Source organism: Thermomyces dupontii (genome assembly GCF_041956625.1).
Source record: "Thermomyces dupontii strain NRRL 2155 unplaced genomic scaffold VTN31scaffold_5, whole genome shotgun sequence".
Lineage (NCBI taxonomy): Eukaryota > Fungi > Ascomycota > Eurotiomycetes > Eurotiales > Trichocomaceae > Thermomyces > Thermomyces dupontii.
Genome location: NW_027192311.1, coordinates 295,496 through 316,254, shown reverse-complemented (window position 1 = coordinate 316,254; position 20,759 = coordinate 295,496). Strand labels below are relative to the sequence as shown.

General features: G+C 51.9%; 6 protein-coding genes across 6 annotated transcripts; 2 read left to right on the top strand and 4 right to left on the bottom strand.

Moving 5' to 3' along the window:
- Positions 1-1,419: 1,419 nt before the first annotated feature.
- On the bottom strand, positions 1,420-3,465 carry VTN31DRAFT_5372 (uncharacterized protein; the record flags this gene model as incomplete). Its single annotated transcript, XM_069405864.1, has 2 exons — positions 1,420-2,638; positions 2,693-3,465. 2 exons carry the CDS (start codon positions 3,463-3,465, stop codon positions 1,420-1,422), a joined length of 1,992 nt encoding a protein of 663 aa, XP_069259529.1.
- A 356-nt stretch (positions 3,466-3,821) lies between these two features.
- On the bottom strand, positions 3,822-5,544 carry VTN31DRAFT_5371 (uncharacterized protein; the record flags this gene model as incomplete). The annotated part of the gene is made up of 3 exons (XM_069405863.1): positions 3,822-4,665; positions 4,735-5,284; positions 5,358-5,544. 3 exons carry the CDS (start codon positions 5,542-5,544, stop codon positions 3,822-3,824), a joined length of 1,581 nt encoding a protein of 526 aa, XP_069259528.1.
- A 389-nt stretch (positions 5,545-5,933) lies between these two features.
- On the bottom strand, positions 5,934-7,209 carry VTN31DRAFT_5370 (uncharacterized protein; the record flags this gene model as incomplete). The annotated part of the gene is made up of 4 exons (XM_069405862.1): positions 5,934-6,241; positions 6,297-6,665; positions 6,735-6,882; positions 6,970-7,209. 4 exons carry the CDS (start codon positions 7,207-7,209, stop codon positions 5,934-5,936), a joined length of 1,065 nt encoding a protein of 354 aa, XP_069259527.1.
- Positions 7,210-7,882: 673 nt separating this feature from the next.
- On the bottom strand, positions 7,883-11,009 carry VTN31DRAFT_5369 (uncharacterized protein; the record flags this gene model as incomplete). The annotated part of the gene is made up of 3 exons (XM_069405860.1): positions 7,883-10,240; positions 10,302-10,525; positions 10,598-11,009. The coding sequence occupies 3 exons, from the start codon at positions 11,007-11,009 to the stop codon at positions 7,883-7,885; spliced, it is 2,994 nt and encodes a 997-aa protein (XP_069259526.1).
- A 6,452-nt stretch (positions 11,010-17,461) lies between these two features.
- Positions 17,462-18,310, top strand: VTN31DRAFT_5368 (uncharacterized protein; the record flags this gene model as incomplete). Its single annotated transcript, XM_069405859.1, has 2 exons — positions 17,462-17,485; positions 17,552-18,310. 2 exons carry the CDS (start codon positions 17,462-17,464, stop codon positions 18,308-18,310), a joined length of 783 nt encoding a protein of 260 aa, XP_069259525.1.
- A 510-nt stretch (positions 18,311-18,820) lies between these two features.
- On the top strand, positions 18,821-20,112 carry VTN31DRAFT_5367 (uncharacterized protein; the record flags this gene model as incomplete). The annotated part of the gene is made up of 2 exons (XM_069405858.1): positions 18,821-18,910; positions 18,994-20,112. 2 exons carry the CDS (start codon positions 18,821-18,823, stop codon positions 20,110-20,112), a joined length of 1,209 nt encoding a protein of 402 aa, XP_069259524.1.
- Between the last annotated feature and the right edge of the window lie 647 nt (positions 20,113-20,759).

The window sequence follows — 20,759 nt, the reverse complement described above, 5'->3', positions numbered from 1 at the left end:
GGTTGCCCAGGACTTCCACATTCTCGGCATGTGCTGGAGATGGGCTTTTCTCCTTCGGCTTACTCGAGGACTTGGCCTTCGAGACGTCCGAGGTTCTCTTAGCCCGCTTAGCTGGGCGTGGGGACTCCTGTACGTCCGTCTCCCCGGTCCTAGAATCCCACTGTTCAGTCCCTGGAAATAAGAAAACGACATGTTTGAAAATTTCTCGCGTCCGCCGGCGAATTCAGTGCAGTCGTGGACCTGGGTGGAGAGGATATTGAACCTACCGTCGAACTCTCGCCATGATTGAGTTGAAAAGACACGTCCTCACGGAGTTGACAGCCAAAGTTGAACCGGAAAAAAAAAAAGTACTTGATGGCCTCAGCTTCGAGGGCAAGGGATCAGGTTGCTGATGGAAAGAGGGGACGAGTGTGCGAGAGTGATTTTTCTTCTTTCAGTTTCTCAATTCACAAATAAAAACAAAAACGCACTCACGCGGAGAAGGAACTACATACCTACTTGTGCGGAGTACGGATGCGAAAAACTCGGAAGTCCCGAGATACGCGGGGGAATTTCTTAATTTTCGGCGGATTTCAGAACGCGCTATTTTCTTTGCTGCACACCACCAACGCTAGCTCGAAGTTACGGTTTTACCTAAGTCCAAGAGCTTGGTTTTTAGGCGGCTTGGCCCATTTCTCACTACGACTTGTCCCAAGCTGAACGGTTCTCGAGTGCTCGTTATGCACTTGGTATAGGGGTACAAGGAGAGCTGGTACTGGAAGGCCAACTGAACACACCTGCGAGTTCCAGGATTCGGTTAACCTATATTTCAAAATTGTCAGTGTCAGAGCAATCTGGGAGAAGCGACTGCACTCACTGCAGTCCCGGACTGTTTTACAATTCGTCCCTTTGCCCAAAACAGGCCGAAACTCGTCCGGGAACTGAACTACCTTTCTATTCACAAGTTCCGGGTCATGTCTTGTTGGAAATTGTCGTGCCATCTGTGCAATTTCGTTAGAATGGAATTGTCCCAAGGCACAGTTCGATTCTTCGATGGAACAGTGCGGGATTGTTACGGTCTTTTGAGTGAGGTACGCTTTCTATCTTCGCGCACTGAATGGACCATACAGCGTCATCGAGCACCCAGTCAGATTCTAGCTGTCTATAATATGCGAACATAGCGGGGCGTGTTGAGACAGTCGTACATTCAAGAGTGAAGAGGAGCGTGATCGGAGCCGAAGATATGAACGCCTTGCCGATTTGAGCGGAGCGAAGAGCGGCAGGACAATTTAGTCAGTTCCTTTGAATCGCGGGTTACCGCATAATCGGAACCTGAAGGAGAGACCAATGAGGTTTGGATCGTCCACCCGTCCATCTTTCAAAGGGAGGGGTCGGCTGGACCGCATGGCCTTTCGTAGGCGTAGAGAGGAGATGTCCCGTCTATCCCTCGAAAATATTCTGATTCAACTCCACTCCCATATCCTTCGCCATGACTTTCATCTGCCGCTCAATATCGTCCTCCATGCCACCGCCAAGGCCCAGGAACTGCCGGATCTTGGTGAACCAAAACACCAGATCCGACGAGAAGAGGACCAGCCGGAAGACTATATGACGACCGTAGTTCCTGATCTTCTCGCTGAGCGGCAGATCCGGCGACTCGACCAAAGCGCGGGACGCCCACATCCCGGTGACCTTGACCCGGTTGACCGGTGACCCGAGGAATTGATTGTTGGCCTGCACGATGCGCAGATTGCGCCCGATGAAGATCAGTTCCCGCGGCCACTTGGTCTCGTCCCCGAGGATCTCCCGGATGGCTTTCCGCGCTGCTTGCTGCATCTCGTAGTGCCGTTGCTGCCGCTCCGCCTTGGTGAGACCCTCCAGGCCCCGTTGCGTGGAGAGATCGCCTCCACGGTACGGCCGCATTAGTGTGGCCGATGCGAAGATATCCGGGTTATTCACGCCCCACTGCCCGACAATCTCCCCCAGGGTCTTGTTGTCGAGGGTCAACAGCGCCTTCCAGAACTGCGCGTACTGATGGCGAAAGTTGGAATTCATCTGAACATACAAGCCGTGGTCGATCAGCACGAGCTCCGGCTTGCCGTTCGGCTGCCGACGGACGAAGATGTTGCCCGGGTGAGGGTCGCAATGCAGCCAGCCCCAGAGAAACATCTGCGCCGAGAAGAGATCGACCATGGTCGTCATCACGTCTTTCAACGACAGTCCCAGACCACCCCGTTCTCTCCATCCCTTCCAATGTTTCCTTTCTGGCTTGATTTGCAGCGACGTCACGGCCTTGCGTGCCAGCTCCTCGCGACTGGTACCCTTCGCGTTCGGAGGATCCAACGGTGTCCCATGAGAGCCGGGACTGCCCTCGCGCCAGCCGCCCCTCCATGGCCGTTCAATCGATTCTTTATCCCATAATCGGACGCCCTCGATCCATTCCGCCGTTAAAATCCGCTTCGAGCTCAGCTCACGGTAGACTTTGGGGATGTAGACACGATCCCGTAGTCGCGGTTCCTTGGCAACAAAGGCAGCCATCCGCTCCGAGTTGTTGGCCTCGTTCTCAAAGTCTGTTTCGAGAAACAGTCGCTCGCTGACAAAAGGAACCAAATTATAGAACGGGAGATCGAACCATTTGCTATAGATCCACGCCACAACCCTGCAACCAACTCAGCACGCTGCGACACAATCAGCGGGAGAGAACAGTACTTACTTGAAAGCCCACAGATCCCACGCCACTTGTTGCGCAATCTCCCGCTTCTGGATCTTGATGGCAATTTCCCGACCATCGGCTAGACGAGCCCAATGCACCTGCGCGACACTTGCACTAGCCCGAGCTTTCCGCTCCAAGACCCCCTTTGTAGGATCACCGGTAAACGAAACCCCAAACACCTCTTCGACGGACTTGCCAAAATCCTCCTCGATGACCTTCTCGACATCCTTCCAGTCATTCTGCGGCGCATCATCGAACATGCGCGAGAACATTTTCTGGAACTCTGGCGGAAGGATCGCGGATTGCATGGCAATTGCCTGGCCGATCTTCAAGTACAACCCGCCATTCTGCCGGAGAAGATTCGACAAGCGCTCGGCGTTCCTCTGATGCACGGCGGCGATCGACGAGGCAAAAGGCGGATTCGGCGTGAAATTAATTTTATAATCCAGCGCAACGAACAGGCCCAGGCCAAACGTGCGCACGGTCCGGGTCAACGAGGAGGCGTAGAACTGGGTGTCGATCAAGTAGATCGTCCCCGTGGCGAGGGACAGGTAAAACAGCCGGCGCAGCCATTTCCGCGTTCGTGGATAGGTTTTTGCGGGGACCGGCCTGCCGAGCGAGCTTGGAGATGGCGGCACAAAGGGTCGGAATTCCTTCGGATGGATGAATCGGCGTGTTGAGGCCCGGGCGATGATGGGTGTTGTTGTCACTGGGATGCGCAACCGGGACAGGGTCTGCCACTTGTAGCGGCCGCACCTGGACAGAAAGACCATGGTGCGGATTGGACGGTCAGCGGTAACCGTAAGATGTGACCGAATCCAAATCAAGCCATGGGGAATGAGGTTGAGAAGACTTCTTTACAAGTCCCGCGTTTGTGGAAGCTTCAACTTTGCTGCCTGCATATCAGATCGATCGGCGATTTAGTTAACCTACCTAAAATCTACTCCGTAGGGCGGAATTCCGTCATCGTTATCTCCGACCTTCCCCGATACGGACATAGGGCTTTGAACCCTAACCCTGCTGGTTCGAGGATCAAGAGAGAGGTAGCATAGTAGCATATGAACTATAGTTCAATTCACTGATATACTCTGCAAATTCAGAAGGATTAACTGCCCAAGCCAACTCAATCTCAATTTCCAGCTGCTGGGTACATCCTGACATGAACGCCCTTTCCAGGTGTTCCTACAATATCTGCTTTGTGAAACTGCTCCTCCCATTTGCCGACATACTCAACGCGCTCATAGCGTTGGAAGATGCGGGCCACCACATACGATATCTCCGCCAAAGCAAAGTTCTGGCCGATGCAAATGCGCGGACCACCATTGAACGGGATATAGTGCCATGGCTTGGGTTGCCAGTGCTCCCAGCGCTCGGGTGAGAAGACATCTGGGTCGGCAAAGTGCTCGGATGTCGGCGGGTACAGATCCTTGCGTCGTTGCATCGCAAGGGTCGAGTAAATGACGGCGTCGCCCTTCAGGACAGGCAAAGGCATGTCGCCATTCGGACCGCCACCCGATGGAAGGGTCGTGTCATTCAACGCGAAACGAATATTGTACGGCACAGCAGGATAGAGACGGAGAGTTTCGTTCACTGTGTTCTTGAGATACGGCATGTTCTTGAGATCGTCATACGTCGGCGGCCGTGTTGGGCCAAGGGTATCCAAGATCTCCCGCCGGAGCTTCGCCACAATCTTGGGATAGTGGGAGATCTCATAGATCAGCCACGATAGTGTCGCAGCAGTAGTATCTCGACCAGCAAGAAGCACGGCGACGACCTGGTCTCGAATGACCTTTGGATCACGGGTGAAGCTGGCCAGGGCATGGAGGAATGTGAACGACTTCTCGGATCGATTGCGCTTCTCGAGCTCCTCTGGAGGCAAAGCCAAAGCCTGATGAACAAATGGAACAACGAAGTCGTCGATGACCTTGATTCCACGATAGTACGCTTTCTTGTCGATCCACCAACTAATTGGTCTGCGTGTGGCTCAGGAATCAATTCTCTCCCAATCGTGGCCATTGAAAAAGGGGAACATCGTCACTTACTGCATCACCGTCAATGTCATTTGGTCCCGCTGCACATCCGAAAATGCCTGGACAAACTCAGCCTTTGGATTTTCCAGGCTGTGGACTCCATGACCAAGCAAGAATTCGGTCGTCACATCGAGCGTTAGGCGATAGAATAGATCCATGATGTCAAACTCCTGGCCAGGCTCTGGGAAAAAATTCATCATAGTCTGTGTACAACGTTCGAAAATCTCCAGGTCAGAAACACGATCTTTGACAAACATAGGCCGGATCAACTGCCTGCTGTTACTCCACTGCTTGCCGTCGGTTGTGAAAATGCTGTCGCCCAGGAAAGGGCTCCAAAGGTCATGGAAACGTTCACCCTTTCCATAGTCGGCAAAATTCCCAGTCAGAACGGCCTTGATATGCTCAGGTTCCCGAGTCATGAGGACACGGGCGTTTCCGGTGAAGTTGCTCTCGACGCAATTTGGACATGTCGGGCTGCTATACTGGTCAAAGGTGTTGTTCATGTGCTGGAAAAGGCGATTCTGCAGATGTGCCCGGCCTGCCTTGAGGAGATAATAGAGGTCTGTTCAAGATCCATCACAACCTGAGTCAATAACTGACCTCATTTGAACACGGGGGGATAATATGATCCAGACCTCGAATTGGTAGGATCGGTCCACTCGGGAGGCGAGGTGCGTGGAATCCTCCATGCCATCTACTTAACCGATAGTTGTAGAGTGCCAACCGAATGAGTCTGACCAAAGAAACCAATATGATAAAGGAGATGACGCCATAAACTGGCGTCAAAAGAGAGAACTCGAACTTTGCTAGATCAGTGATCATGGTGCGCTACAAGTCATGGTTGTCACATTGACCATCAATGACCACCACACTCGATGAAACGTCACTGATATATAGTATGTCAGCATTTTGAGCTGACGTCTAACCCACGTGAAAAACAAGCCGAGGCTGTCAACTTAGTGTCTTAACCTAGGGTCTGATCCATATCCATATCCACCTTCTCGGGTTCTTGGACATCCGATTGTTAGTTGAAATCGTGGAGAAGACGCTAACCCCGCATCAAAATCCATGGCAAAATGATGACACAAGGGTTCCAAGGTATTGTTAGGCCATTGGAGGAAATGGTCTATATAGATTCTTCTGGCAAAAAAAAAAAAAAGTCTCGACAGTTGAAGCCACTCAGAAGAGTAAATAGTAGAGCCGATACAGTTTCAATGTTGTTCACATCCAATCACAAAACGAGTCCCAACGGTGCATGGAACCATTTGACCAGGCATCTTCTTCTCAATTGCAAACTTTGCCCTCCATCCCGTACAGTGCCCCGGCATCAGAACTGCCGGGTCTAGTCTCCAGAGATCGCGCACAGTACTTTCGATGACGGACTCGTCGCTCGTGGCGAGATGGTAACCACCCACGATAGCATATACAGGTACTTTGCCTCTGAGAAGCTCCATAGAATGCTTGGTGGCATTGACGACGCCGGCATGGCTACAACCGGTGAAAACAACAAGTCCCTTGTCTGTGATTTCCTTTAGCCAGGATCAAGAAGGATTGCTGGGCCTCGATCGACGTACCCTTGACGTGGCATGCTAGTAAACGTTCATCTTCAATCTTCTCATCTGATACCCATTCATTGTCTTCCTTGACGTATCGGACTGCAGAATGCAGGCCCGTTTCGTACGGTGTCTGTCGCCGGATTTGCCCGGAAATCAAAAACATGTCATCCAAGACCGTATGGGCCTTGTCATGCTTCTGGACAGTCGCACCAGCCGCAGTGATCTCATCAAAGGTCGGATCCGCCTCAAGGGAGATGATCTTGTCGCCCATGCTGAAGCCCCTATAATCAGGTCGATCAGGGTGCAAGTCGACGATGAGATCGTGATTGCTCTGTCCGTTTCTTTCTTTCGCTTCCTTGATCATGCGAATAGCCCGAAGCATGCCACCTTGAGACCAGTGTGAATAGACACCACAGAACACAATTGTTTTTTTCCTTTAAAAAGGCAGGGTCTTACCAGAATGGTCGCGATGCCAATGCGACAATTGAATGACATCGATCTCGGAGAGATCAAGTCTTAATCGACGAGCATTTCTCTCCCAGACATCCTCCTCTGGCCCCGTATCAAACAGGATGGTTCGTCTGAGGTCGCCTTTGACAGCAGTCTAGCATGTAGCAGAAAAAAAGCAACTCACCGATTAGCAGACTCGCTTCAAATAGACATCGAGACGGAGAGGACGGAGGCATATTACCACCATCAAAGAGAGCCCATGCGCCGAGCAACATAGATGATTCATGGGGACTTCGATAATCGTGTCCTCCGCGCGGCCCCGCTCTCCCGGCGCGACGTGCTTGCCCGTCTGCATCGCAACGAGCGGTACAGGACCCCCTGTGACCTGAACTGTGTCCGGGGGGCAAGGAGACATGGGATCAAGCTCATTGTCGACGATAACGGTTACCTCCACAAAATCAATCTCGACGAGTGAATCCATCGTTGTTTCGAAACAGTGGTACTACAAGGGCCCACTGGAGAAAGTTTCTCGAAGAATTCAACAATGGCACTTATTTTGCAGCTTTTATCTCGACTGTTCAGGAAAAATGCGGGCAAGTGTATGTGCTCGTCTTGTGACGCTTTGGAGAGAAAGCGGATGATTCGGCTCGAGCCATGATATCACAATCTCGGGAGTTAGATAACCTCCATGTAGTAAAGCCTGCAGACCCTTTAAATCAAGGTCCATCAAAACCCATTCACATTATTGCGCATACACATGTCATACCAAAGTATGTATTCCCAGTTTCTGTGATGCCTCTCATGTTCACCAAGTATTTGTCGAGCTTGAACTTGACCAACAGCAAGATTGTACTGTGAAGACTCACTAAAGAGAGAAAAAAAAAAAAAAACCCATATACGTCTCTAAGATGTGTTGGTATTGATATACAACACCAAGTCTATAAACATATGTAATGACACGACTCCAGTGAGTCCATGGGTGCCGGTCGGGTTGGGCTGTCTACACGAAGAAAAAGAACAGAGAAAAAAAAAGAATCAAAAACACACAAGGAGATAAAGGGGAAATAAAAACAAGGAGGTATTAAAAACAGGGAATCAAAGTCACAAATATCCAGGCCCCAACCCCCTCACGCCGGGTATCACATCGTTCGTGTTCAATCATCATCTTCCTCTTCAGGAGCACGAGTCGTGAGCACGTATCTCGACTTGCCCGTGTGCTCCTCCCGCTCATGCTCGATGGCCAGTTTCGACAGGTGGCCAATGAGGTTCTCAATCTGGGTGTCCGCCTTGGAGCGCTTGGCACGGCCAAGGTTGTCGAGCCACGGGATGTTGGTAAGGAGGGCATAGACCATGGCGATAATGATGGTGACACCCAGAGAGTAGGCCCACACGACGACCACGGTGACAATGCTGGTCGGGCCGTCCGAGAACTCGTACGAGGCCGGAGGGCTGGTCGGCGGCGGGTAACCACCAGACAGCCAACCGAACACGCAGAACAGAGTAGCGATGACATCCACGAGCAGGATGGCACCCACCAGCTGCCACGACGGGTAGGTCTTGCCACCACGGGTGACAAAGATCAGCCAGTTCTCGGTCAGGGCAACCTCGAGGAAGATGATCTCTTGCGGGTGACCCCAGTTGTGGATGATACCACCATCCTTCAGGAACATGCTGGCACGGATGATCCAGGTACCGACGGCAAGCAGGATACCAAGGATGACCGAAACGACCCAGATCTTCGGCAGCTGCCATTCGACTGGACGCTGTTCGTAGTGAGCGTTGTCGTAGGCAACAGCAATGGTAGCCACATCAGCGAACAGGGCAATGAAGACAATGAGGTCGGCACGGATGGTCTCGTTGATGATGATCATGGACGTGACCAGGTAGATCTCCAGGTGCAAGCAAAGGGCGATACGGTACTGGATGTAGGCCTTCATGCGCTGGAAGATCTGACGAGCAACCTTGATGGCATCGACAATGGTGGACAGACCGGGGGCAAGGAAGACGATATCAGCGGCAGCTTGGGCGGCTTCCGTAGCACCCTCGACGGCGATACCGCAGTCGGACTTCTTGAGAGAGGGAGCATCGTTGACACCGTCACCGGTCATGGCGGTCAAGTGGCCACGCTGCTGCAGCATCTCGACGACCTGGTACTTGTGCTCAGGGAAGACCTCGGCGAAGCCATCGGCACGCTCCACGAGATCGTGCACGCGGGAGCCGGTCAGACCACCGTGGATGAGGCGCTCCGAGTTGTAGACCTTGGTGCCGAGCGCGAGCATCTTGCAGGTCTCCTTGGCAATAGCGATGGCATCACCCGTCAACATCTTCACGGAGAGACCGAGGTTCTGGGCCTCAGTGATGGTGTGGGCGGTATCCTCACGCGGCGGGTCGAACATGGGGTACATGCCCAGCAGCTGCCAGGGCTCACCCTCCTTCTGGACGGCGACACCGAGCGAGCGGAAACCACGGCGGGCAAACTCGGCCGCCTTCTCCCGGTAGAGACGAGCCTCCTCCTCAGAGCACTGAGTAAGGTTGAGGATGGCCTTCGGAGCACCCTTCGCGCAGGTGTAGCGGACACCATCGCACGTGCAAACGGTGGTGATGCGCTTGGAGACAGGGTCGAAGGGAGTGTACTTCTCCGTGACCCAGTTGCGGGAGAGAATCTCGCGGGCCTTGGGGTAGCGACGGAGGGTCAGGATGGTGACCTTGTCGATGGGGTCAAGGTTCTTGACGTTGTGGGACGAGGCAATGGCAGCCACGGCGAACATCCAGTTGACGTCCACACCCTCGGCAACGTATGGCTCCCGGATCGACAGCTGGTTGGCGGTGAGGGTACCAGTCTTGTCCGAGCACAGCACATCGACACCAGCGAGCGACTCGATCGCGGTGAGCTTCTGCACAATGGCCTTCTGCTTGGCGAGGTAGGCCGCACCGACGGCGAGAGTGGTGGTGGTGACGACGGGCAGACCGACCGGGACACCGATGATGAACAGGATCAGGGTGTAGTGCAGGAGACTGTTGTCCGAGTTCTCGGGGGTCGGGAGGGCGATGCGCAGGTTGCGGAAGAAACCGCCAATCCAGGCCGCAAGAATCCAGAACATGACGAGAACCAGCAGCGTAGTACCAATCGAGTTCATGATGGCCTTGAAGTGACCCTGATCCTTGGCACCCTGCACCAGCGAGGCCGTCTTGCCGACGAACGAATGCTTCGCCGTGGCGGTGACGATGGCGTACGCCTTGCCGCGCTTGCAACCGGTGGTGTAGTAGCAGGTGTCACCCATGTACTTGTCGACGGCGAGGGATTCACCGGTGATGGCGGACTGATCCACGGCAACGAGAGAGACACCGGTGTGATGTTCGACCTCATCGTCGCCCTCGTCCTCCTTCTCCTTCAGGGTGTCGTCGCCAAGAGTCGCGATGTACTCCTTGTAGCGCTCGAAGTTCTCCGGCTTGTCGTAGGCGCAGATCAGGCGAACATCCGCGGGCACGACCTGGCCTTCCTCAAGAATGACCTGCAAAAGCGGCACAATTAGTTTCTGATAATCAGGGGAAGGGGGCACTACAAGAACATACAATATCACCGACGACCAGCTCACGAGCGAGAATCTCCTTCTCGGCACCGTCGCGAACCACGGTGGCGCGCATGGCGATATCACCCTTGAGCGAAGCGACGACATCGGCGGCCTGCTTCTCCTGATACCAACCAACGATGGCGTTCAGCATCAAAATGCCGATAATGACACCGAAGTCGATCCAATCCCGCAGACCAGCAGCCAGAATGACGGCCAATTCCATGACTGGTGGGAACCAAGGGTTAGCGGCGGGCGTGCCATGGAGCCGGGGGGACGCTAAGCTCGGGAACTACTCACCATAGAGAATGGGACCACGGAAGTAGCCGATGAACTGCACGAACATGTTCTGATGCTCGGTTTCCAGCTCGTTCCAGCCGGTCTTCTTGCGACGCGGCTCAATATCGCTCGATCGCAGACCGGTACGGATGTCGGTCTCGAGCCACTCCTCGGGAGCGACGAAGGTGCCGTCGGTGCCATAGCCATCATCCTTCTTCCAAAAGGCCCAGGACCTCTTCTTCTTGTTGTCGCTCTGGAGGGCCTCACCGGCGCTCGAGGTAGAGCCACGACGGCGGTCGCGGTGGGTGGAGATGAAGCGATTCAGGGCCGTGTACTCATCGAGATTGGCGTAGTCGTCGTTGATGTCGGCATTGTTGCGGCTGCGATCGCCATTCTCCACGTCGGGAGCATAGGAGATCCTCCGCTCCGCCATTGTTGCTGTTGGTGTGGTGGCTCACCAACCGAAGCGGGAATTGAGCAAGGGGGAGGGATTGAACCGGAAGACACACGGTAGCAAAATGGCGGAATTGGATGGGATCTTCACTATAACAAAAGGAAGAAAAGAAAAAAGAAAAAGGAAGAGAGGAGAGGAGGTGGAATGGGCAAGGGGGGGGGAGGCAGGGCTCAGGTATTTAACATAGAGCAACCCGAGCAGTGGGAGGAGTGGCACGCCCCAGGAGCTTTGCTTGTGCTTTGGGGAGATTTTTTTGTTTTTTTTTTTTCCTAGCTTACCCGATTTAGGCATGTGCGAAATTTGACAAGACCCAAATTCGTAAAAAAAGGGACCCGATCCGGTTTAGTGGCGAGTTTCCAATGTTTTGCGGTGTTTTTTTTTCATCCTTTTGCGCTGCGATTCGATCGGCCCTAGTGCCGAGTCAGAGGCGAGTGAATTACTAGATACATCCATACGGGGCGTCTAGTTCTCCACTGAACAACGCTAAAACCATCCTGGACTGCGGTGGCTATCGATGACTGGCATGACGAGCAGTTCCGTGGATGACGTGCCGGTAAATTCGCAGATTTTTGCTTTTCCTAGTCTTCTTAGGGCTCCAATCTGCTGCCGCCACTAAGACTATATCCTTGGTCCAAATGATGGTGATAGCGTGCAAGTTGCAGAAATTGGCCCTCAATAATGTTGCTGGCTATCAGCGATTCCGCCAGGTCCGGCTGGCGGCACCCCGACAGGGTTCTAGATACAGACTACATACTGTCCAGACGCTTGTTCAATTGAACTAGTCAAGTTTCTGTCATCAAATACCTCATCCGGATCGACGGCTGGGGGTACATATCTCCTGTCGCATGAATGGCCGCGGCGTCGATCCGGAGAACGCCGTACGAATTCTCCTTGACTAACTAGCTTTTCTTGTCTAATTCAGAACTCTGTTCGGAGAATCCATATGCAGGATGATGTAGGATGGACTAGAGCGTATGTCAGTATGTTCGACTGCATGTTCGCACGAGAGAGAGATGGGAATTGGCATGCCTTTGTCCTTTGATCGGCTCACGGCAGGACTCAGGACTCAGGAGAAAGGACTTGTTGTCGCCCATCTGGATCCCCAATCACCGTCCGGGTCAGAGTTGAGCTCTCGCCTCTGGAAGAACCGGCTTCGACATGCCGACAGGCCCGACTGTGCCGAGCCCCGATGTGGGATGGGCCATTTCCAATGATTACTTAAACATGAAAATACAGGGTTACAGTACCTGGTTCTTTCATTGCAATCATTGAAACGCGATTCAAAAATGAGGCATAATGCTGACTCAGCATCCGAGCCAATGATCCTGTGCTCTACGGCCGATACCCATGGGATGAGTCCGAATTAACCAATAATATTCCACATCACGCAGCAATTCTTGGCGTGTCTTGGCATCTTGGCGGGAATTTCATTTCGTCTGCAAAACGAGCGAGGGGAGAATTCCCGGTAATTTGAAATACACCGACCCGGTCCTACCCCGACATTATCTCTGGTTCCAGCTCCAGCACATCCACCATCTGGGGCGTTCTCTCGCCAACCCAATCGGGACTAGTGTACGGCTGCTGCTGAGAAGTATCTGTTTATGGTAAGCTCGCCATGAGGCCCGCTGGGGCCCGGGGGAGACCGTCTGCGCGATTTTCTTTCTCCGAGGTGTGAACTTGGCAACTTGCCCCTGTGCCGCGATAGCCCCCATAATTCACCTCGGTTCAGCTCCCTTCACCGGGCTTCAATTCGCTTTGTAACGGAGTAACTGCGGTCTACGAGTATGTACATATTTCCTGCGCTTCGAGTTTCGACATGTCCATCCACCAAGTTCAAACTATCACTTCTTCTACTTCTGCCTACTTGCTTGTCCCTAATTTCGATCATCTGCTGGACTGGTTCTGTTCAGTTGACACTCACGTCAGAGCAAACCCAATTGGTGACAGGGTTCTGTTCTATCAACATTGAATGTAGTGGAATCTGGCCATGTTGCTGCTTGAGAGACAAGCCAAGGGACAGCGAGGCGACAGGAAAGGGATCAGTATTTTTGGCGATGCAGTCGGCGCATGTCCGAAATAAACTCACCGAAGCCTACGGATACTGTTCCTCACAAGTTATGTAGGCCTCGTAATCGCGAGGCGTTTCCTTTTGATCGACTTTGGCGGCGAAGAACTCGTCTCTGTAGGAGGATTGGATGGCAATGATCGTCGAGCTGAGGTGTAGTTCACAATCCTCAAACTTCAGGCCTGGCCAAATCAGCTCAAAAATCACCAAGAATCTTTGGCATGAAAACGCCCAAAAACAATGTCAAGAGGTCGACGTCCTTTGTTGGGCCTCTGGTGTTCTGCTTCTGTTGATCTTCCTTGCAGTTACCCAAAGCCAATCCCTCGTTTGTTGCTCGCAAGATTCGAAATGCATCACCGTCACCGGTGCTCTGCCACGCGCCCAATCTGCCCGTAAGCACCAAAATGCAGTCCTTCGGAAAGGATCGCGACTTCAGTCATAGTGTGTCCTACGTCGTAACGTCTACTGAGACGATGATCGACAGAGTTACATACCAACGGGCAATTCCGGACCCGGATACTGTCACCTTGATTGTGCTCTAGTCCATCCGCTTCAGATCAGATGTACTATTAACTATGCAGAATGCAGAAAACGGCCGCCGTTGTTCGGGTCAACCTGGAAAACGACAAGCGTCCCTTGGTACCTCCGAACTTTTCCACAGAGGCCCGGACTCGGGAAAGAGAGGAACTTACACCTGGCCCGCCTGGGTGCCGCATTCCGAATTTTTCTAGAAATCAAACCGAACCATGTCTCATCCGGAGTCACCGAACCTAATTATGGACTGGACCGTACTCCGTACATTCGTATCCACGTTTCCTCCGGACCTAGGTACTCTGCAATTCTGCAATTCACCGTTGGCCGTTCCACTCGGTCCACCCGCCGGACAGGGCAACAGGAACCCTTTCAGGCGCGACACTCTGTCCAAAGGGCAACGCCCGGCTTTGCCTGCGAGAATTCACTCGGCCCGATCGATTGATTCAATATTGTGACCCGAGCAAAGTTCATTGCATCATAAATCAAAATATCGGGACGCCGAGTCAGAGAAAAAAAAAAAACAAAAAAAATCTGCACTTTCCAGAGTCCAATCGAATCGCTTCTGGCTAAGAAATCTGTTAGTACACCGTAGTAGGGTTAGGTACTAGTTAGGTTAGATACGTGTCACCGTGTAATTTCGCACACACCCCGCGTCATTATGTAGGGCTGCTGCGACGCCCTTTTTGGCACCCCGCCAATTTCAGTGCACTCACTGCTCAGGAATGAATCCCAGGCACTTCTCCCAATGCATCTGGAATCCAGGAACAATTTCTTCTCCATAGGTCGCCTGTACTGTAGAAACCGGCCGGACCGGGCCGGATGACTAATGAAACAGGTCGAAAGATCCGGATTTGGAGGCTGGTTACTCTGTACGAATCGGGTATGCAAGCCAAATGTGAATTACCTGTTAGGCTAGGTAATTAACCAGGATGTTAATATATGCCAGTTGTCAAAATCCGGAGCTGCCGAAGCCAATCGCCCTCTCAAATCTCTCGGTGCGATCATGATAACATCAATAATTGGACAATCAGTGGGAGCCAGCTCGTCAATCACATCGTTACCCGAGCAGTGACACTTGACCGCATTTCAACGACGAGAAAGTTTGGAAAACTGCTAGCTCTGTCGAGAGGGAAGCAAATTGCCTCCAGTAGTACGAGTCGGCTAGAACCTGGTTGGAGCATGGGACGAACCCTTGAACAAAGACAAGCGCGATGTAGCAGCCCCTATGACTATGAGAGCTGCGGAATGTGTAACTCTGGGCGATTCCGCGTTGGACACTTCCGCATCCTAATCCTGTATTTTGCCTACTGATGCGGTTGTGTCTGCATCAGTACTACATATCTACCTATTCAACCATATGTCTCTTCGGAATAAGCCTCTCAACCCCCCATGGACGTCATGCCGCGTGCGAATCTGCGACGGATCCCTCTCCATAAGGTCCGAGTACGAGTGCTGCTCCTAAATTAGGCGAGAGAGAGAGAGAGTTGTTGATATGGCAGCTTTGCGGGAGTCAATCCACAGCCTCATGGAACAGATCAAAATATATACTGCAGCTCGCAGACAGATGACGTCATTATAAGTTTCTCATCTCGCTTTTTCGAAGAAAGCAATGGATGTAGGTACTAGTTATTGCCTCACGGCCGTTGATTTGGGACGAAGACGTACGGAGTACTCGTATGTAGATCGGCCTCTGATACGCGCGATGGTTTCGAATTTCCCGAAAGGAGAGTCAGCTCCAGGTACTACAGTAAGTACTCTACTTGTACGTCTTACGACAACCTGCAGGATGGCGACGTGCTTCATCGAGGCTCAGTCAGATCAAGGTTGATCCCCCGCAGATCGCTCACTGTCTACAACTCTCCGAACATGGAGTCCTTGCCCTTACTCCTACATACTTGAACTTCGTCTTCATGTTTTGGCCATCCAGCACGTGTTGGATTTCCAAGACTGGCAATCCGTCGCAAAATGGGGCTTTGCACTGCTGCCAAGACGAAACTATTACCCGGTAGATCCTTCGGCTCTGTGAGGTAAGATGAGCACTCAACGAGTCAGAATGGAGAGACGAGTAATAATCACTGGAGCAGTCAGCAGTACATACAATAATACAAGAGGTACAGCCTTTCTTTTGGTGATGGGCAGTTTGCAGCAGTGCGGATACAGATAACCTAAGGCGTGTCCACAAAAGCCTAGAATTGCCAAGCCGATGAGGCTGTGTTGATATTGGATCTCAGTGGAAGAAGCTGTGAAGCTGTAACGACAACGGAAGATCCTCCGGGTGAGCTTCCATATTAACCTAACTATTATTGAAGTCAAAGTCAGCTTTAGGTTAGTTACTTAGTTGCCCCTTTTCTCGTTTTTCTCTGCGACACTTCGTTCGCTACAACGCTCAATAACCGAAGACGAGCCCACCCCGAGAACAACCGCTCTAAGCGCACCACCAAGAGCCCACTTTCGGCCGATGAAAGCTTCTACGGAGTTAATCCAGTTAGTACATTACGCTCCAACAGTGATTCTGTGAGCCTGCTCGTGGAGTCTCCTTCAATAGCCGACCCCAGGCCAAGCTCAACAGAACCCCTTACTTGACATATCCTCGGATCAGACTTGGCAGTAGCGCCCCTCGCAAGGCAGTTTGGGCATTGGCACTGTGGTACATCATCACAGCAGGTACCTACATGGTTCGTTGGGCCCTCAATTCCTCCAAATCCTGCAGGCGCTTGGCACAAGACGCGTATATGTACAATCTTTACACTTCAACGTTGAGACCAAGTTCAAATTCAACGACTCTGATTCGGGTCAATCAAGCTCTCCTCGCATTCCCGGTTGGACTTCAATTCCCCCACAGATTAGGACTCCCTTCGTTCTCGGCTGTCGATCCTATTCCCATTACTATGCGTTAAGTATCATTCTTCTGATATGGGTCCAGATTAATCGTTTTATGGCAATACGTATGCGCTGACCGAAGTAGCGCAGTAGTACTCGTACTCGTACTCGTGTTTCACCAGTAGAAAACAGCATTGTTGAATGTCTGGCACGACACAGTAGAGCTCGACCGGAGAATACTTCATTGCCATTGACCAAGTTGATCTATGGATACTGACGTTGAAAATCAACATTGGAATATGCTGGATTAATCCCAATTGTTCGGGACCTTCATCAAATGGCTGACATCTGTTTTTCTCGAGAACGTCCATCAAGCAGAACATTTCCTCCCAACGCTCCTCGCACATCTTGCAATCCCTCCGGTTTGAGCGGAAGAGAGCTACTACATCAGCAGTTTCCCTCCAATATGTAAAGCCTTGGGCAGTTGTGATGGTTCGTTTGACATGGAAGACCTCGAGGAATGAAATCAAGAGGGTTCTCGAATCGAAGACTTCTGGTAGACAACATTGAATCTTTTCATATGTCCTTCATTTCCATCCTGAGAATGTAGCTATCTGATCAGCAGGCACCCTCCATCATGTGGTGCCGTATTTGCTGACCTCCAATAAATCGTCCTTCAAATCAAGGTATGACCTCATAGCCAGTGAAAGATTGTGAAGCTGATCACTCTTGAATCCTCGAATGGCCCAATCCATAGCCAAAACTAGGGCACATTCACATGGCAAGTAATTGCCATTAATGCCGACTCGACAACGCTTCTCTGGGTCCAGTGGTGCTGGTGAATACCTACCAGGTGTCAAGTGGTTTTGATCAAGACGTTTAGGCCAGCGCCACGGATTAGTCAGGGTCTTCAATGCCCGCTTCCAGACCAGATTCTCTCGCTTCGGTTTTCCATTGTCTGGTCTTTGATCAACGTCTCCTTCAGCAGACATATACCCTTCGGGGCCTACCCATGGCTACCGCGGCTGCTGTTTCGGCAAGCGCTCAAGCCCTCCGCGATAAGAAGTCGTGACTGACGTACTCGGAAACGGTGGCAACGCAGGAGCCCAAATCAAGTAGAATCCTCAACGTCGGGCAATTCTCTATCGTCCATAAGATCAACAACAAAATCGCCCGCAAGGAGCCCAAGAACAAATCCGATCCCATCAACCTTCGCGCACTCGAGATCGAAGAGCAGATATACATTCATCTCGGCCGGCACAAGCGGATTGCTCGGTACATCGACTGTCACGGCGAACACTTGGATCTTCACTACGAGAAGAACGGGGACTTGCAGTTGTATCTTGCGAAGCATAAGACGGGTGAAAAGTACCGGCGTCGAGTTGCGCGGCAAGTGATTGAAGCGGTGCAGTATATTCACCACCGAGATGTTATCCATGCGGATCTCGCTGCGAAGCAATTCTTGGTCGACGAAGGATTAAATGTCAGGCTGTCGGACTTTGGTGGTTCCTCTCTGCATGGATCGGAGGCGATTGTCCGAGAAAGGGTAACCCATTTCCTGCCTCGCGACATGGACGCCCCGTGTACGGTCCAGAGTGACATCTTCGCGCTGGGCTCGACTCTATATGAAATCTGTGTTGGTGAACTGCCGTATCAGGGAGCCGATGAACAAGAGATTAGTCGACTCTATTCGCAGGGCATCTTCCCGTCGCTGGAGCCGGTGGGCGAGGACTGGAGACTAGTCATTGACAAGTGTTGGAGACAGCATTATCGGTCTGCAGATGAGGTCCTACAAGATGCACCGGGCAAACCATCCCGATCCCTTCTCCATCAAGTTTGGCGCCATTTTATCTCATTCTAGGCATCCTCTGTCCGTCACGTCCATGTGCACAAACAAAGTTTGTGGGGACGCTTGCCAGAGACCGCGCCAAACCTTGCTGATTCTTGGTTGTCACTGAGACTGCCATTATGATTGAATTGGCGTGTTTCTTTTGGCAAGGGTGCACTATTGAATACGAAGCCCGTGTCGCTGAACTTTGAACAAAGTGCCGGGCTGGTCGGTTCGAAGAGGAAGTATACACCCCTTTCTTTTCCTGAAGGCTTTACTTTATTTGGTGTAGCGCGTCCAGGGGTACGGTTTGCATCAGCTGTCACCAAGTCCCTTGATGAGGAGTTGAGTTTCTTGGGGGGATTTCTTGATGCTGCAAATCCCTTCCTATCCAGACTTACCAAGCACTTGCACTGGTTCGTGTTTGAGTGGTTCAACGATTACTCCCCCTAAAATTGCAAATCATGACTCCATATGCCCGACTATTCTCAAAGGAAGTGCGATCTGTTGTTGTTTACTTGGGAATGACATGGTCTTATTGGCATGGAAAAGTCCTCGGCCCATCGTGAGACGCGAAGATATCATCGAAAATCTCGTCATGGCTGCGCGCAATGCAAACAACGTCATATCAAGGTACCGATGCTCGTCAATTTGAGATCAACTTGATAACATTACTTCTCTCGATGCATTGAAAAGTACTGATTTCGACTACCCAGTGTGACGAAAAGAAGCCTCGATGTGGGAACTGTGTCCAGAGCCAACGCACATGCAGCTTCCTCAGCTTAACGCCCGTCGTCCCAACAGAGCATCGGGATCAAGTTCCCTCTCGACACACTGCGACGAGAACAGAATATCCCATTATAGCTCCATCCCCAGTATTTAGACTTCTAGATCTCTCCATGCTGCACCATTTCACCGTTCATACCAGCCAGAGCCTGTCAACCCGGCCAGAAGTTCAGAAAACTTGGGGGACCGTAGTCGTACGGTTGTCATTCTCGCACCAATACCTGCTCCATGGTATCCTAGCTGTGGCTGCTCTCCACGCGGCTTTTACAGGTGGTGTCGAAGAAGACCCTCGGCAGCTGCTCAACTACGCCGCGGAGCATCAGGCCATTTCCTTGAGCTCGTACCAGTCGGCAATCGCCACGTCGGCGTCCTCGCAGTGTGATGCGCTCTTTGCCCTATCGATTCTCATTTTCATCTCGACCATCGCCTTGATGCGTGACGAATACAACATATCCGACTCGGCCACATTGGACACGAAATGGATCCGTCTTGCCCGAGGAATTCAGACGGTGGCATTGGCACACGCAGATTCCATCAGGACCGGCGTCATGGCACCGGTGCTGGATGGGCACGTTTTTGATGATTACATTGAGTACTCTTCGCGGGCCAATTCCACCACGGGGCCGGAGCACCTCCGTCGACTCGAGGCCATCTGGACCACCGAACGCAGCGACGACTTGGAGGAGAATGAAGCGACCATCTACACGCAAACCCTGAACCTCCTGCGAGCGGCGTATTCAATGCTCAGGAGTCACCTTGGCTGGGACCCAGCCAACAATCTTCCCCTGACTGGCTCAATGGATACGGATCGCGCCGTGACGTTCCTTTGGATATTGCATATCTCGGACGACTATGTTGAACTGCTCGAGCGCCATCGCCCAGTGGCGCTGATCCTCCTTGCCCATTACGCGTCACTGTTGGCCAGATGCAATGGTGCATGGTGGTTTGTCGGCAGTGCTCCGGTGATGATCAAGAGGGTGCAATCGATGCTTTCCGCTGAGTATCACAAATGGATGGAGGAGCCATTGGCGTCTATGCAACGGAAGTGATTTGCTTCGTCTAGGGGATGTGAGCTATTCCCTTCTCTGCTGACTCATCCCTCCCATGGGTTGTACAAATAGAGCCCAGGCTCCAATGCTAATAACTAATCGATAATTCACATCTTCATTGTTCGTTTATTAGACATTGCTGCTCTGGGAAGACGAGTTAAACAGAGCCAAATCCATCAAGAAACAACCAGTCCGGGCCAATCTGGATTAACGAGGAAAAAATAAAAACAGAAAGAGAGAGAGAAAAAAAAAAGAGTCAGAAAGAGAGAAACAAAGAGACAGAAAGGGAGAGAAAAAAAGAGAGACCGAAAGAGAGAAACTAAAAAGAGAAAGAGAGAGGGTTTCCTCATGAAGCATCAAAGAGGAGCCTTTTTCGCACGACGCCGTACCAGAATCTTAACTCCAGATCTGGCAAGGTACAGCCATTTCATGCTAACCGGGCTTGTGTCTTCGTTTGGATTGGCCATCTTGAAATCGTACTTGAGCAGGACATGCGCCAGCGTCAGTTTGGACATCTCGGCCGCGAAGAAGCGACCCGGACAGGCGATCTTGCCGTGACCGAACCCCAAGTGGCTGGGACCCGTGGAGATGAGATGCACCTGGTTCGCTTTGGCGGGTTCCCGTCGCGCCATTCGAAGGAAACGGTA